Source organism: Phodopus roborovskii, unplaced genomic scaffold (assembly GCF_943737965.1).
Source record: "Phodopus roborovskii unplaced genomic scaffold, PHOROB, whole genome shotgun sequence".
NCBI classification, from domain to species: domain Eukaryota; kingdom Metazoa; phylum Chordata; class Mammalia; order Rodentia; family Cricetidae; genus Phodopus; species Phodopus roborovskii.
In genome coordinates, this window is record NW_026126418.1 from 65,553,373 (window position 1) to 65,568,251 (window position 14,879).

General features: G+C 52.9%; 1 protein-coding gene across 1 annotated transcript in view; it reads right to left on the reverse strand.

Annotated features, from left to right (window-relative positions):
* Cacna1b (calcium voltage-gated channel subunit alpha1 B) overlaps positions 1–14,370 on the reverse strand; it is a 162,940-nt gene extending 148,570 nt beyond the window's left edge. Inside the window, exons 1-3 of the mRNA XM_051184754.1 lie at positions 13,937–14,370; positions 12,948–13,053; positions 9,352–9,491 (exon numbers count right to left, since the gene is read on the reverse strand). Of these exons, the coding sequence (XP_051040711.1) occupies positions 9,352–9,491; positions 12,948–13,053; positions 13,937–14,220 (530 nt within the window). The 5' untranslated portion in view covers positions 14,221–14,370. The remainder of the gene's footprint in view (positions 1–9,351; positions 9,492–12,947; positions 13,054–13,936) is intronic.
* Between the last annotated feature and the right edge of the window lie 509 nt (positions 14,371–14,879).

A 14,879-nucleotide genomic window follows, 5' to 3' on the forward strand; every position in this document is an offset into this window, starting at 1 on the left:
AATCTACAATAAGGTCAAAATCAAAATTTTTACCTTTTTTTAAAAAGTAGTGCTGCTGGGCAGTGGTGACACACACCTTCAATCCCAGCCCTTGGGAGGTAGAGGCAAGCATATCTCTGTGAGTTCAAGGCCAGCCTGATCTACAAAGCTACACAGAGAAACCCTGTCTCTAAAAATTTAAAAAAAAAATGGCAGTGTTTATTTTCAGAGCTCACAGTGCCCAACCCATTCATTGATCTTGCCTGGTCCACAGGTCCACATCCCTTACACTCCTGGCCCTGATCCTACCAGTGTGTACCAGTGTGAGTCTGGTGAGTCTGTGGAAACCGGCATGTCAACCACTCCCGGTTAAAACTTCTGGCCACCCCTGTCTACCCATCTGTGGGCAGATGTGTACTGATTAGGGCTGCAGGCAGAAAAGGCAACTCTGGCCTCATCCCCACTGGGGAGAAACACTGTACTTCCTGTACTAGGGTCTGAGACAGATGTTGAGGAAAGGTGGAAGCAGGGACCCCACCTTGGACAACATACTGCCCTCAGATCACACACCCTATCACCTCCCTCCTCCACATCCTCTTCTGGATGTTGTGTTGTTAGGCTCTGTGGCTAATGGGAGGAAAATGCAAGCAGTGCTTCAGGAGAGGCCTCAAGAGGAGGGTGACACAGCACTCCACACGGTTAGCTAAGGCCTCAAGGCACTAGAAGAGCAGGCCAGCCCAGGATGCAAGGGGTCACAAAACAACCTGACCTAGAGCTGCATCCCACCCATAATCACATTCCCTTGCACTCGCTGTAAAGCCAGGAGCTTGGGCTTCCAGCCCCCAGAACAAGTAAGATTACAGTTGAGTAAAAGCTGCCTAAGCCTGTGTGGGGCTGTGTTTTACCTACCTACCTACCTACCTACACACAGACACACAGACACACACACACACACACACACACACACACACACACTCACACACACACAGCCCTGGCAGCAGGGGGATGAGAGTGGGATTACTAAAGCCAGCAATGTAGAAGAGAAGGTAGTGATAAATAGTACAAGTCCCATTCCAAATGGGCCCCAGCACTGTCTCCTAGATCAGCCTGGGGCACAGCATCCTTCCCAAGGGGAAGACCCAGACAGACTCTGTCACAGTGGATATGAGTTCTAGAATGAACCCTACCCGGGCCTGGAACAACACCAAACATGATAGCAATAAGGTAGGAAGGAAGCAGAGATTAAATGTCACAAGGTTAATGACAGGAGTAGCTATGTGGCCTGCTGGGAATCTGCCCTAGAAACATCCTCCTGGCTATAAGGTGGAGTGCAAAACAGGTCAACCAGATGAAGCTACAAACAGGATGGAGGAGAGCAGGACAGTGAAGGGCTCCCCTTTCTACCCCAGCAGACACTAAAGTCCAGAAACTGGGAGGCTCCTGAACCCCCTGATCAGGGAATCCGGGCTGAGAAGGAAGCCTGCTTGCCAACCTGCTCTCAGTCTAGGGACTAGCTCCAAGCCTAGTAACAGAGAGACACCATTAGCAATCATTCTCACCTCAGTGTGAATCACAGCTCTGGGCTATGGTGTGAAGAGGGAAGATGAGGAGGAAGGAGTGAAGCCAGTGGGATGTCTACTCAAGATGGAAACTTGGGGATGTACAAAGCCCCTCCTCCTAAATAGTGACAACTAATTTAGAGCCCATCTCAAAATCTCGGCCAGGCTGACAGCCTGCCAGCTATTGACCCGGTATGGAAGAGGGTCCAGGGATCCAAATGAGGTACATGTTACACCAGACCTTACTATTGTGCCTGATGTCTTGTATGTGTCAGGCCCTCACTGGGTGCTATGGGACCAGCTCCCTAGCCCTGGACTGTTGTTCATAGCTCACAGTGGAGTTTCCAGCACCCTGACTCCACTGTGTTCTGAGCCCTGTAGACCTTGCCAGGCTGCACTGCAATCTCTCACCAGCCTGGGAACCAACTGTGCTAGGTTTTCCAAATGCATGCCCCTTTCCCTGAGAGGGTCTATAAAAATGTTTCACTTCCCCATCTCTGAGCTGCAGTTGTTGGGTGCAGAGAAATCAAGTGGGAACAGGCAAGTCTCCTTGAGGACCACCCCAGGATGCTAACTGCCAAAAAACTTGTGGGTTTCATTCTGGATAATCTGAGAGGCCGTAGAGGCTGGATTTAGGAGGGTCTTAGCCTAAAATGCATGGAAGTCTGAGGGCACAGTATGTGGAAGTATGAGGCACTATGTCCTAGGGCCTAGGATTCCTGCTCTTTGTCCTTTCTTCTGGCTGGGGTATTGGAAGGTGGTGACCACCAATGACAAGAAGCAACTGGAAGCATATCCCATTCCTAGACCCTGTAGTCAGCCAGAGGTCTGGGCTATTGGGGACCATGGATGCTTTTCGCTGTGAGTCAGTGGTTAGCGGACTTCAGGGATGCCTCCCACACACTCATCTGTGGTCTAGCACAGAGGAAGGTGGGCCTCTGAACACCCACTGACTAGCACAGGGACTCAAGGTCTGCCCCCACTCATCAAAAACGCCCTGCTTTGCTTTCAGAAGAGGTAGATTTTACAATTAGTTTTCCCAGGAGCTGTTCCAGGACTCTTAGACCCTAGAAATAACTGACAGGATGAGAGCTTGAAGCTACTTCAGCTAGGGAACTACGGGTCCCCACTACCTAGGACCGGGTAAGAGCCTGAATCCCTGAACACAGTCAATGGGGATTGTCCCCAAGAAGGATCTATCCCATGATCCTGAAGTATAGAGTCCTGAAGCAAAGAAAAAGGTTGGGGGAGGAAGGAGACAGAAGAGAGTGAGCTGGGTCCTCTATAAATACCCACTTGCAGGGGTGTGTGCCAAGGAGAGAGGCTGGGAGCCACTCATCAGAGCAGGGCATCCCTGGACCTTATGTAACCAGCACAGGGCTCCAGAGCTGTCCCACAGACATGAGGCCAGCGGGAGGCCACTACCAACACAGGGCATCTGAGATAGGAATACCAGTGCTGAACCACAGTGTTACCACCCTCACCCAGGGCCCACATTCACATGGCAGAACTCACAGGGCTGCTCCAGGCAGAGGCTTCGGTATACGAGGCTAGGGGTCCTTATGTCCTGGGTCTGCCAAGTTCTCAGATGCCATAGGACCAGGAAAGGTTATAAAGTCCCATGAGCCTCCACTAAAGCCCCACAGATACTACTTGGAAAACCTTAACCCTGATCTCAAAAGATGAGAGGATCAAAGGTTTTCCCCCACGCAGCTGCAGAGGCTATCTCAGAAAGGAACTCCTAATCCCAGTGGCTCCAGCTACATTTAGGGGCAGCAAATAATCAGAGCCCTGCTGCATGTAGGGAGTCCAATGAACTACAACTTGACCAGCACCAAAGGTCATCCCCCAGCAGAGCCACAGTAAAACGGCAGGGAGCTAGAGAAGGCCTGCTGTACAGAGCTGGCTTTAACTACTGTTAGACACACACTGGGGTCAGCCTTCAGTCAAATGCATGTCACTGTCACTGCATGTCTCTTGTACCATGTTTCAGATATGTCTTGAGTCGCCTGTTAGCAGGCACAGTATCCCTAAGCACTGTCCCCTTGTCCTGTGGCAGATGTCCATGGTGCTCATCTATTTGTTCAGGCCCTAACTTCCTTGTGCCCCCCCCAGCCCCCAAGGAGCACCTCCCAAATCAGGCTACATCCTTGTGACCTAAAAGCCGTTAGACACCAGCAACTTAGCATTAAGTTCAGTCTGTGGTAGCCATGCCTGACTCTGAACTCACCGTCCACTTTCCCTCCCCCAAGGCAGCCCACACTCCTCTCCTCTTCCCACAGGAGATGAATCCTGAGAGAGGAGCCTGAGCTCTAATTACCCGTCCTGGAAAGGAATCTCAGTTTAATTTGAAGTAAAATGAGAAGCTGTGGTTGGAAATGCCCCCCAGGGAACAACCTGCCTGAGCCAAGACATGTTTCTCTGTGTCTCTGTAGGCCATAAAGGGAAGCAGCAGGCTAGGCCACAACCAGAGGTCCTTGTTACCTGTGGATTGAAGTCCTCCAGGCCAAAGACTATGGCAGGGTTTTCTGGGGGTCCTGGAAGCAAGGAGGCAGTGATGTGGAGGCGGGGGAGGGGGAAGAGTACAATGGACACCATAGAGGACACAAAAAAGACAACCTGGAAAGGGGATATTGGTTCCTGTAGCCTCTGCCTTCTCAATACACCCCTGGAATGCTCAGAGGTCTGACCCTGAAGCTTCTACCTGGGCTGCTGCTGTCCCAGGTACCCTCACTCACAACTGTCTGCTTTCTTCCCGTGCCCTGTGTAAGCCCAACTTGATTGCCCTGCGCCCAGACCATGGCCCTTTTCCCATGTTCTCTTCTCCACCATCCACCAAAACCGTCTCTCAAGGATCTCCTGACACCAGTGGCAGTACCCCCCCCAAAACCTCCCAGAGACCTGTGGCCTTCCCTAGCCCTAATGGACAGTTTGCCCATTTATCCAGGAAAAAAACAAAATCAAAAACAAAAACAAACCATGGCCTGCAGAAGGGCAAGAAATCTACTTGGTCATCTCTGTCTCAAGAAAGTTACTGTGTAGAAGGCAAGCGGTGTCTCCAACAAGTACCTTCCAGGTGACCAAGCAAGACAATGACCAGGCAGTGAAGGGGAGGCATGTAGGAAGGACAGACTGGGGTGCTGGGCTAGGGGAGCTCTAGTGGCCCCACTCATTGCTTTGTCTCCCTCTCTCAGTCACCCCTCCTTCCTCTGCCCTACATTTGTCTCCTACACCTCTGTTTCCTGTATCCCTTCACTCATCTTCACACATCCCAGCCGACGCACTTGCTTCCAAATCCAGTGGAACAGTCTGAAAAGACTCCAGCCATCGCTAGCACCTCTGCCCACCTGAGAACACCCATCTTCAGCCTCCAGACACTTGTTTCTGTTGGACAGACTGATACACTGACCAGACCTGGACATGTCTCCACTCAGACTCCAGGGCCTGCTTTCTCCAACCTCATCAGTTTCTCCTGGACCTCCCACCAATGCTCAGGCAGGCAGTAAGTTCCCAGCCTAATGCAGCCACTCTAGGCCTCTATCCTCTACCCATACTACCTAGCTTTCTCTCTCCTCCCTTGCTGCAAAGTACCCCAAACAATGAGTATTACTAACAAGTCCCACAAGGTCCCGTGCCCAGCATTCTCACCCCACACACACCTGATCCACTTCAAGCTACACCCCATATTTCCCTCCAATGTCAGCTTTGGAGTGCAGAACATACCCTTTCTGAATCCCCAGCTGCAAAAGTGCTCCCCAGGGTCTCCATCACCTCCCTGTCCAGGCAGCCCATAGCTACAGGCACCAGGGCACTAAGATAGCTTCTCTAGTTCCTGGGGATCCTGTCTGGTCTCTCTATTCTCTTGGTCAGGACCATAGCCTCAGCTCTCCCCACAAATCAGGCAGTTTATACCCTTAAGCCCTGAAACCCACTCATGCCCTCCCAAACCCGAAGTGTTCCCTGACTGCCTATACAAAGCTTGCCCTATGTACTCTTTACCCACATTCCCACCAAGATCAAGATTATTCGGTCCTTCCTTGGTATGTTCAGTTGGTCCACGCCAAGAAGCACTGTGTCCTAGCCAAGATGCAGACCTGTTCCAGCTACAGTCTAGGAGGCAGCAACCCAGAGCCAGTGACTGCAGCATCCAGACCATGAGGTTATGCATACTAACAAGAAACAGGCTGGGAAGGATGCCGGCCACTTTGGACACCACTCACCGGAAGCGGCTCTGTGGCTATGTCCCCATGTTCACACCATCTGGCAAACACTGAGTATGTGACTAATGAAGAATGACTGGAGCAGTGTGAGCAGACAAGAAACTCAAATGTTCAGGAAAATGAAAGAGTTACAGGTGGACATGATGTGGATGGACATGGGGAGGATGGGCAGAAAGGTAGCAGGATATAACTTTTAGGTGGCCCCTGCTGAGCTGGGATGGTGGCTCTGTCTGTCCTCTTCCAACTAGAACTCCCGTCAGGGCACTTGTGGGCCCTGCTCATCCTACTGGGCAGAAAGAAGTGTCCCTGGGAAGTAGGTGGGCAGGGAAGCCTGCCCCATAACCCTCTGATCCACTGTAGGACCAAGAAAGGAACCCTTCTCCTGGCAGTGAGGCAGAGCTCATATTAGGAGATTTAGGCACTTGTCCCCAACCTACAAAGGGATAACAGGCTGGTCCAATGGGAAACAGGAGTTTATATCTAAGGGACCAGACTCCCTGAACATGGGCCTATACTCCATAGGTTAGCCTCAATGCCCAGAACCTACTTCATCTTTCATAATCCCAAGGGTCCCAGAGGCATCCCTGTGACCAATATAGACCCAAAACCAGATCACATCTATGCCCCAGAGCAGCATGTGCCCAGAACACTTAGTTGATTACAGCCCTTGCACCGTCTACACTGGTACATATAACAAGAGACACCAGAGAAGGAAGCAAGGCAGATAGCAGTAGACACCCAGCCTTCGCTTCTCTCAGAGCAGGAGCTTGGTGCACAACTCTCTGTCCTACCCCTGCCCAGATATCTCTCACAACCTCCACAACAGCATCAGGAGCAGAGAGACCCCTGCTGGTCACTGGGGATATGCTTGGCTTCACTAGGCAACAGGCCAGGGTGCTGTCTGCCTCTCCCCTCAGGAACTCGAACCCTCAAAGCACCAATTAAACAAAGCCTAATTAAAACAACAAAATAACAAGAACGTGCCACACTCCCACACATACCCTGCCACTGGGACCTCAGCTCAGGGGGGTTAGAGATGGGTTCTTCCCTGGGTTTCCCACCAAAACTACTACAAACATGGATAAACGCAGATCTTAATGACTCTATAACCTACAGGAGCATCAGAGCATCTCCTAGCATGGCTCTGGCCCTGTATGTGGGCCTCTAGGAGACATGGATCACCCTCCCATCTGAGGTGGGGGGTTCCCCCACTCTTAGCACTACCTCAAGGAGTCTGATGCAAGGGGAGAAGCCAGTGCCAGCTTTCCTGCAGACCCGGCAGGTAGCGGGCGGAGACATGGACTGAGAAGACAGGTGACAGAGGAGAGGAAGAAGACAGGAGAGTGAAGGAAGCAGGAAGGGTGGGGAAGTGGAAGATGAGAAAAGACAGCTGTACAAAGAGGCAGAAAAGGAGGAGGGGTGAACAGAAAATGGACAAGGGACTAGAGCAAGACAGTCCTGCCTTCCTTTTTGAGGCCCTGGCATCTTCTCCCAGCTATTCGCAGGAAGTTTAGCATCCCCCACCCAGCAATAGGCTGGGTTCCCCACCCTCAGGCCTCTCCTAGGATCAGAGTTCTGGAAGATCTAGGCATCCTAGAGGCAGGGGTGGAGTGAGATGGGTCTGCCTCCTTGCCTCCTTGTTCCCAGGTACTCTACACCTTGGGTAGCAGATTCTAGTAGCAGGATCCAGCATCCCCTGCCAGCCACTCCTTCAACATTCATCAGTTTTGCCAAAACTCACAGTCCCCTCCTAGATGCCTGCCCCAAGACAGGCTCAGGGGACACTCTGAAAAATAAGACGCCATTCTTGTCTTCAGGGACTTAATCTCAAGGGAAAGAGAGCTGTAAACAGCTGTGGTTACTCCTGGATGCCCCAGGTAGTAGCCCTAGATGTGGGGAACACCTGACCCACAGGGGCCACACTTTTCAGCAACCCCTCGTGATTCTCCGCTTACGTCATCAGTGGAAAGCAAGCCTCCATAAAGCTATCGAGGGCTTTCTATAGACACTATGCCAACACACTCCCACTTTGGAATAAGGAGCAACCCACAGAAGTGTGCAGAGATCACTGTCACATAGAGGGTGCCAAGGACACCATCATACTAAATTCCTCAGGCATACCAGACAACTCTAGGGGACAAACCTTCCACTTTCCCCAGCCTCAGCCTTACAAACATGGTCCTCATAACACAAGCTACAACACAAAGATGGGGAGCAGGACCACCCTCATATTCTGTGGGCCTTACTTAGGAGCCCACCTGACTTTATTGTGCAATTACAGGCAGCCATGGTGGCTGAAGCCCCAGACTCAGGCTTCCCAGTCACCTCCTTTCTGTTCTCCATCTGCTCAGCCCGCTCCACACACCCACATGCAGGCCTCCATGGAGGTCAGTAGGCAGAGATGAAGCTACCCCAGTACATTTTAAAAAGCTATCATTCTCACCTATAGTAGGCCAGCTCCCTACGCCCTGATCTCGGCACTTAATCCCCAACCACAAGGCCCTATGGAAGATGACACTGCCATCCCTAGACCAAGATAGAGCCCCCAGGGAAGCCTCTGTGTGAGTAGCTCTCATCCAACCACAGCCTCTGCTCCCAGCACAGGAGTTCCATAGTCCTCAACCTACACCAGAGAAACAAAAGAAGGATGTAAAGTACCCATTAGGCAGACAAAATCCCTAAGGCAACTATGGGATAGGCCACACACTGGCTTCCTGAAGCTCCTGGATGGTAGGGAGTTTTATTCTGATCATTAAAAGGAAGGATTGACAGGAAGCAGCAGGTATACATTGTGACTAAACACATTCAAGGCAGAGGAGCTGGAGAGACGGCTCAGCAGTTAAGAGCACTTGTTTTCTAGCAGAGGACCCAGTTCAATTTCCAGCACCCATACAGTTAATTCCAATTCCAGAGAACCTGGTGCCCTCTTCTGACCTCTGAGGGCTCCAGGCACACATGTGGTACACGCACGCACGCACACACACACACACATACACACGCGCGCGCATGCAAGCAAAACACTCAGACATTAAATAAATCTAAAACCATTGCCAGGGTGAGAACCAGGACAGTGTAGTCAGCCTCACACAGTGAGGTGGCACAGAATTATCAGGGAGACGTCCCAGCTAGCTTGTCAGACAAGAAATGGCTCAGATACCAAATGCTCCCCCAAGATGACAGAAGCCCTCACTTGCTGGTCACACCACCCATAGTGCCCAGGACTCTGTGCCCATAGTGTCCACCTTGCTTTTAGGTTGGTAAGCAGGCTCCTCCAGGTAGGCTACTAAGAGTAAGCCCTTTGGGAAAACACAGGACAAATACAAAAACGGTCCTTGTACCAGGAGCTACACACAGCAGATGGGAACAGACCCCCCCCCCACCACCACTACCAATGTCTCTGAGAGCCTTACTTGGGAGCCCAGAGGCCGCTACTTGAGTAGGGAGAAGCAATCCCCATTTAAGCAGAAGTATAATCAAAGACCTCTTTACACCCTGCACTACAGTAAGTGGAAAGGGACCAACATGAACATTTCTACCATCTCAGCCCTACATAAGGCAGCACACATGAGTGCACTCAGACTTGGCCCACCTACCCCGTGAGAACCACCACGAAGTCCATGACATTCCAGCCATTTCGAAGGTAGGAGCCCTTGTGGAAAACGAAGCCCAGTGCGATGATCTTGATCCCCGCCTCGAAGCAAAAGATCCCGATGAAATAAGGCTCCGTGTCATCCTGAGGAGGAGCACAGGACAGTGTTCACCTCTGTCCCCTCAGCAAAATAGCTAGACAGCAGTCCCTGCCTGATGAGCATACCTACTACCCCAAGGCTAACCCCACCAGGCACCCTGCAAACTTCTGTAGCATGCACTGCTCCCACTAGCCTGAGTGTGCTCATCTGACATGGAAACTATCATTTGTAGATGTGACAAGTGTCCTGTTCATCCCTAGGAGCCCTTCGACCTCTACTGTCATGCCAGCTTCTGCTCCATTCACAGGGTACCAGGACTGCCCTGCTGGAATCATGGAGAAGACTTTGCTCAAGGAGGTAAAAAGGTAGTGATGATGCTCAGTGGGGATGCCTGTAAGTCAAACACTTGTCTAAACTAGAGCAACTCTTTCTGTACAGTCAAGGCTTCCCCATTCTAAGGGCACAAAGGGAGGAACTAGGCCAGAAGCCATAGGTAACCCCAGGAGCCATCTGGGTCTGACATTAGGCTATGGCCACTATTCTAGGTCACCTGAAAAGTTTGACATCCTTGGATTTTGCTTTGGGACTCACTCAGAAACACAACACATATAGACAAGCAGAACATGCAAATTCTGACAGGGGGGGAGAGAGGTCGAGAAAAGCTCCAGCATTAAGGACACTACAGTGACAATACTGTGAAGAGCAGTGGACAGTGCCCCTTCACAGGCCAGGCCTAAAGCCAGTAGTAGGCATGAGACTGGGAGGTGGGAACAAATCCAGGAACCCAGATAGACCAAGGCTCAGGGAGCCTCATCAAAAGTGTGGCAACAAAGGCGTCTAGTCTAGGTTTCTTAGACTAGAGTCTAAGGAAAAGATTACTGTTGGAGAAAACAGTAGAACCAAAGGAATAAAGATAGGGATTCTAATAAGATCCCCAAGTCTACTTCTTAGCCCATACCTACAAGGTATGATATTGGGGAAGACTGGTGCTGAACAAATAGTGTGAAGCTTGGGGGAAAGAATGTTACAGGACCACAGATATAGAAAGCAATAGGCACATCATGTATAAGGGGAGGAGAACAGAGAGCTTCAGGGAGATGGACACAGAGGATTAGCATGATCAGTAGCTACACTCTGGAGTAGCAGCTTTAAAAAGTAAGAAATGATGGGGAGGAGGTCGGCTTTCAGAGTCCATTCACAAGGGTTGTCCCCTAGGACCAGCTCACCATGGCCCCATGAAGACAGACTGGGCACGTGGCCTAGATTTTCCAAGGAGCTGCCAGGTGAGATGGGGCCACTAACTTCTTCAGCTGAAGCCTTTCCCCAAGAAGTATGACCCTCAAGGATGCTGTGCCTTGCCAACACATCAACTTGGCCCTCCCTCTCTTGCCTGCAGGGAGTCAGCCCCTAAGACTGCATGATGGCCCTGAAGTTTGGAAGGAGAGGTGGCTATGAGTAGGTATGAGTAGAAGGAGAGGAAACTACATCTGAGGGTCCTGACAACTAAGTATCTGTGTGGCCTAGTGTTCCTGCCCTGCCTCCTGATGCTAACTCATAATAAGGGTGAAACTCCTGGAGGGATGGATGCATGCACTATTCTTGGTCTCAAGGTTTCTGGCCTAGTTTAGTTGGGAGGGTCTTTATTCTTCCCGGGGAAGGGCTATAGACTATTTACACCAAAGAAGACACTGACCTCAGAAGGTCTTTGGAAGCTCCTGGACAAAAAAGAGAAGAACAGACCAGATTCTAGGGCCACTAGCAAGGAAGTCCTCCCCTAGGTTCTTCTGCCCAGATCCGATAAGCCAGACCCATGACTGAGGCTGATGGGGCTGGAAGATGGGTATGCCAATGGCTCGGGAGCCACTGGGCTGTAAGCTAGAGCCTTGGGCAGCTATAGAAGATTGAGTAGGAAGAGGGCTCACCAGAGATGAAGAAGCCTAACCCCAAGCAAGGCTAGAAATGCTGGGGGTTCTAGCACCATTCAACATCTTCCTTCTAGATAGGAAGTAGTTCCAGTTTCCAAGCCCATCTCTCTTTTCATCCTAACAGCCCCTAAAGACTTAGCCTATAGACAAGACTAAAGTTATCAAAGAGCTTTTGGGACCTCCAAGATAGGCCCAAAGTGACACATATTGCTTGTTTTCCCAACATCTTGGCCACAAAGTGTACATCTCCCCATTCCCATCATTATCACACCAAGCAACCCTGCTACACTGACACAGGTACTCAGAAAGATGAACACTAGACTTGTCTATGAAAGGATGCCTAAGTCCATGGCTTCCTTGCACTGGCCTCAGTCTGTCCTGTGACCCTCTTGGCCCCACCTGCCAGAGTTCACCAGAGATATGGTCATGATCTGTGGTTTAGTACTTGGTAAACCTCCAAGTTTACCCCTTCTCTGGCCTCTGGAATTGGTGCTCACCACAAGGATAGAGCAGGCAGAGGACCTACTCCATCAGAATCCCAAAGGAATAGAGGAACCATACTACTTGGTATGCCCAGAAAGGCCCAGAGACCATTACTTACCCTCTGCCTTGAAATGTGACTTAACTCACACCCACTTAGTCATCCCCTCTCCTCCAGGAAGGTCCTCAAACCCATCCTTTTAGATGGTTTGTCTTGATGCCCACCTACTCAGAGCCACCTCTCTTTCCAAACTTCAGAAGAGAGTGGGAAGGCAAACTACACCAGAGCTCAGCAGGATGCCAGGTCCCAGGTTAAGAATTGCTTTATCGGCTGAAGTCAGGGAAGCAACAGCCAGGATACAGAGAGGCTGGAGCAGCCTCTTCTTAAAGACCTCAGTCCTCAGAGTCCTTCTGACTTCTACTTGCTTCTCCTCCATACTATGAAATGCTAAGTCTCACAGTCATACCCCACACATGCTAAGCCCAAGCAAAAGGGCAACAGGAGAGAACTTTAGTGTGTCCTCACCTGTGAAGTAGTGCTAGCCCCTCAAACCTCCAGAGTTCAGGAGGCTGGCCTTCAATTATGCCTCCTGCTCTATAAGAGTCATAAGCTCAAAGGTATGGCCCCTAATTCCCAGAGTGGACACCACTGGATTCTCTAGGAAACTCTTGGCAAGACACTAGAGGAAAACTGGGATTCAGAACACTTGGGAAGAAGTGCTTCCTTAGGGAGCATGGCAGAAAAGATGGTCAGTGGGCCACTGGGCTACCCATAAAGCCTGATTCTTGTTTTGTCTATGAGAAATGCCCCTCCCTCATTCCGGGTCTAGAACTGAGTTCATAAGCCAACACCAGCATAGCATGCCCAAATGAACCATGTGGGGAGTAGGAGCAGCTAAAGACAAGAAACAGACCAGCTGGTGATTCTCTACTCTTTCTTCACACTCAACTGGCCACCCCAGGTCCCTGGCACTGGACAGGGAGTCAAAGAGCCTTCACATGTAGGACAGGGTCCTGCCTATCCAGCTCAGGCACATCAGACAACCTGCCACTACCCCCAACTTTCAGCCCCCCAGACCCTCAGTCAGCACTCACCAGGCGCTCAGACATGGGAGTCTTGTCCCCATCAGGGAGGTGCTGTTCCAGGGCCAGAACAATGCAGTTGGCGATGATGGTGGCTAGGATCATGTATTCGAAGGGCGTGTGTGGGTTAAGGACTGGCTAGGAGGCGCTACGGAGGTGGTGAAGATGAGGACAGCGCAGTGCAGTAGCCAGGGCTGAGTACTGCTGGCCGACACCCACCTTCCCCCCATCAAGGCTAGTCTTCTCAGTTCCCCGCCCTAGTTCTGGGGGCAGCCAAGAGGCGGGGCCTCTGCAGTTGCCCAGCCCCTCAGTAGTTCCGACGCCGTCAGCACCACGGACAGCTGCTTTGCTTGGACTGCCAGCGCCACAGAGGAACCCTCCTGTCGCCCCCCAAAGCAGCAGAAGCAGGCCCTGCGCAGGCGCATACCCTACCTAAAGACAGCCACAAGTATCTACACCCGCACGTGAACATAATGTACCAAGAACGCACGCAAGCGCAGCACCGGCTCATGCGATGCCCGCACACAAACGCAGGCACCTGCAATCAGCACGCGCCCGGACCCGCATCCACACTGCCCTCACACCGGCATAGACTCGGATTCGCCCTCCCGTGTCCTCCAGGCCGGCCGTATGCTGTGTGCCCCAACCTGGCTCCCCAAGACCAAGTGCATGAAGGGACAAGCCCCAGGGTCAGAAGGGGCTCCGCCCAGCATGCACCCGGTCCGTCGTGGCCTCCACGACCACACACGCGCACACCCAAACCACGCACACACGCACTTGGAGACCGCCCCAGAGGCTCCGCCCCGCTCCTCCTCGCCGGGCCGTGGGGTCCGCGACGCGCCTCTCTTGGGTCGCACCCCCTCCCAGCACCAGAAAGATGGCCACTGGGCGCCGCCGCCCAGGCCCCAGCCGCCCCTCCCGGACCCGCCGCGCGGACACCGACGACGCCCCTGCCCCTGACCTCCGCCGGTCCCCGCCCGGCCAGGCCCCCCGTAGGATATGGCCACTCGGTGATGCGCTTAGCGTATTTGCGGACGACGTTGTCCTCGCTGAAGATGAAGAGCGAGCGGTTGACGGTGAAGCAGTTCTGCTTGACTGGGATGGGGTTGTACAGGGCCATGGTCCGTGCGCGCTGCGCGATGGACTGCTTGTACAGGACCCGCTGGCCCGGCGGCAGACCCCCCTGGCCCGGGCCACCCGCCCCGCCGGCCCCGCCGCCTCGAGCCCGCTCCCCGCCGCCGGTGCCCCCATAGCGGCCACTCAGCTCGTCCCCGAAGCGGACCATGACTCTTGGGCGCCGCGAGCATCCCCGGCTCCGCGGCCCGGCACCGAGGGCGCGGCGCGCCAGGAGCTTCTAGCCGAGCCGCAGAGAGCCGCCTGGACCTCGCCCGCCAGCTGCTACCGCACCCGAGCCGCGGCCCTACGCCACGCCCTATAAGGGGTCGGTCACGCGGCCGCGCTTAGCCAATCCGTGCCGGTCCCACCCCCGGACCCTACAGACCCCGCCCCCGCGGCCGCCCCCGCCGGAGTCCGCGGCGGTCCTCGGGGAACGCCGAGTTGCGTGTGCCTAGCTCTAGGCAGCGTGAGCTTCTGCGTGCCCCCCGGGCGCCGCCCAAAGCCTTCGCTGCCTCTGGTTCCCCAGCTCAGCAGCCTGAGAGATCTCCGGGTGCCCTCGCGCTCCTCAAACCCGAACAGACCCTCCCCGGTGGGGAGATGTCCGTGACATCGAGAAGCGGCAGCCTAGGTTCCCACTGGCGTTCACACCCCTGTCCTGCGGAGGCCATGTCGTCAGCCACTCCCTCTTGCTACTGGCCATCGGATGCCGAGGCTATCGTCGCCCCTCCATTTTTTGATATCCTTACATGCCCTACTTTGAATTCCATGGACACTGAAGGTTTCGCAGTGAACCCTATCAAGAGTTCCACCTGCGGTTTTTCATATACT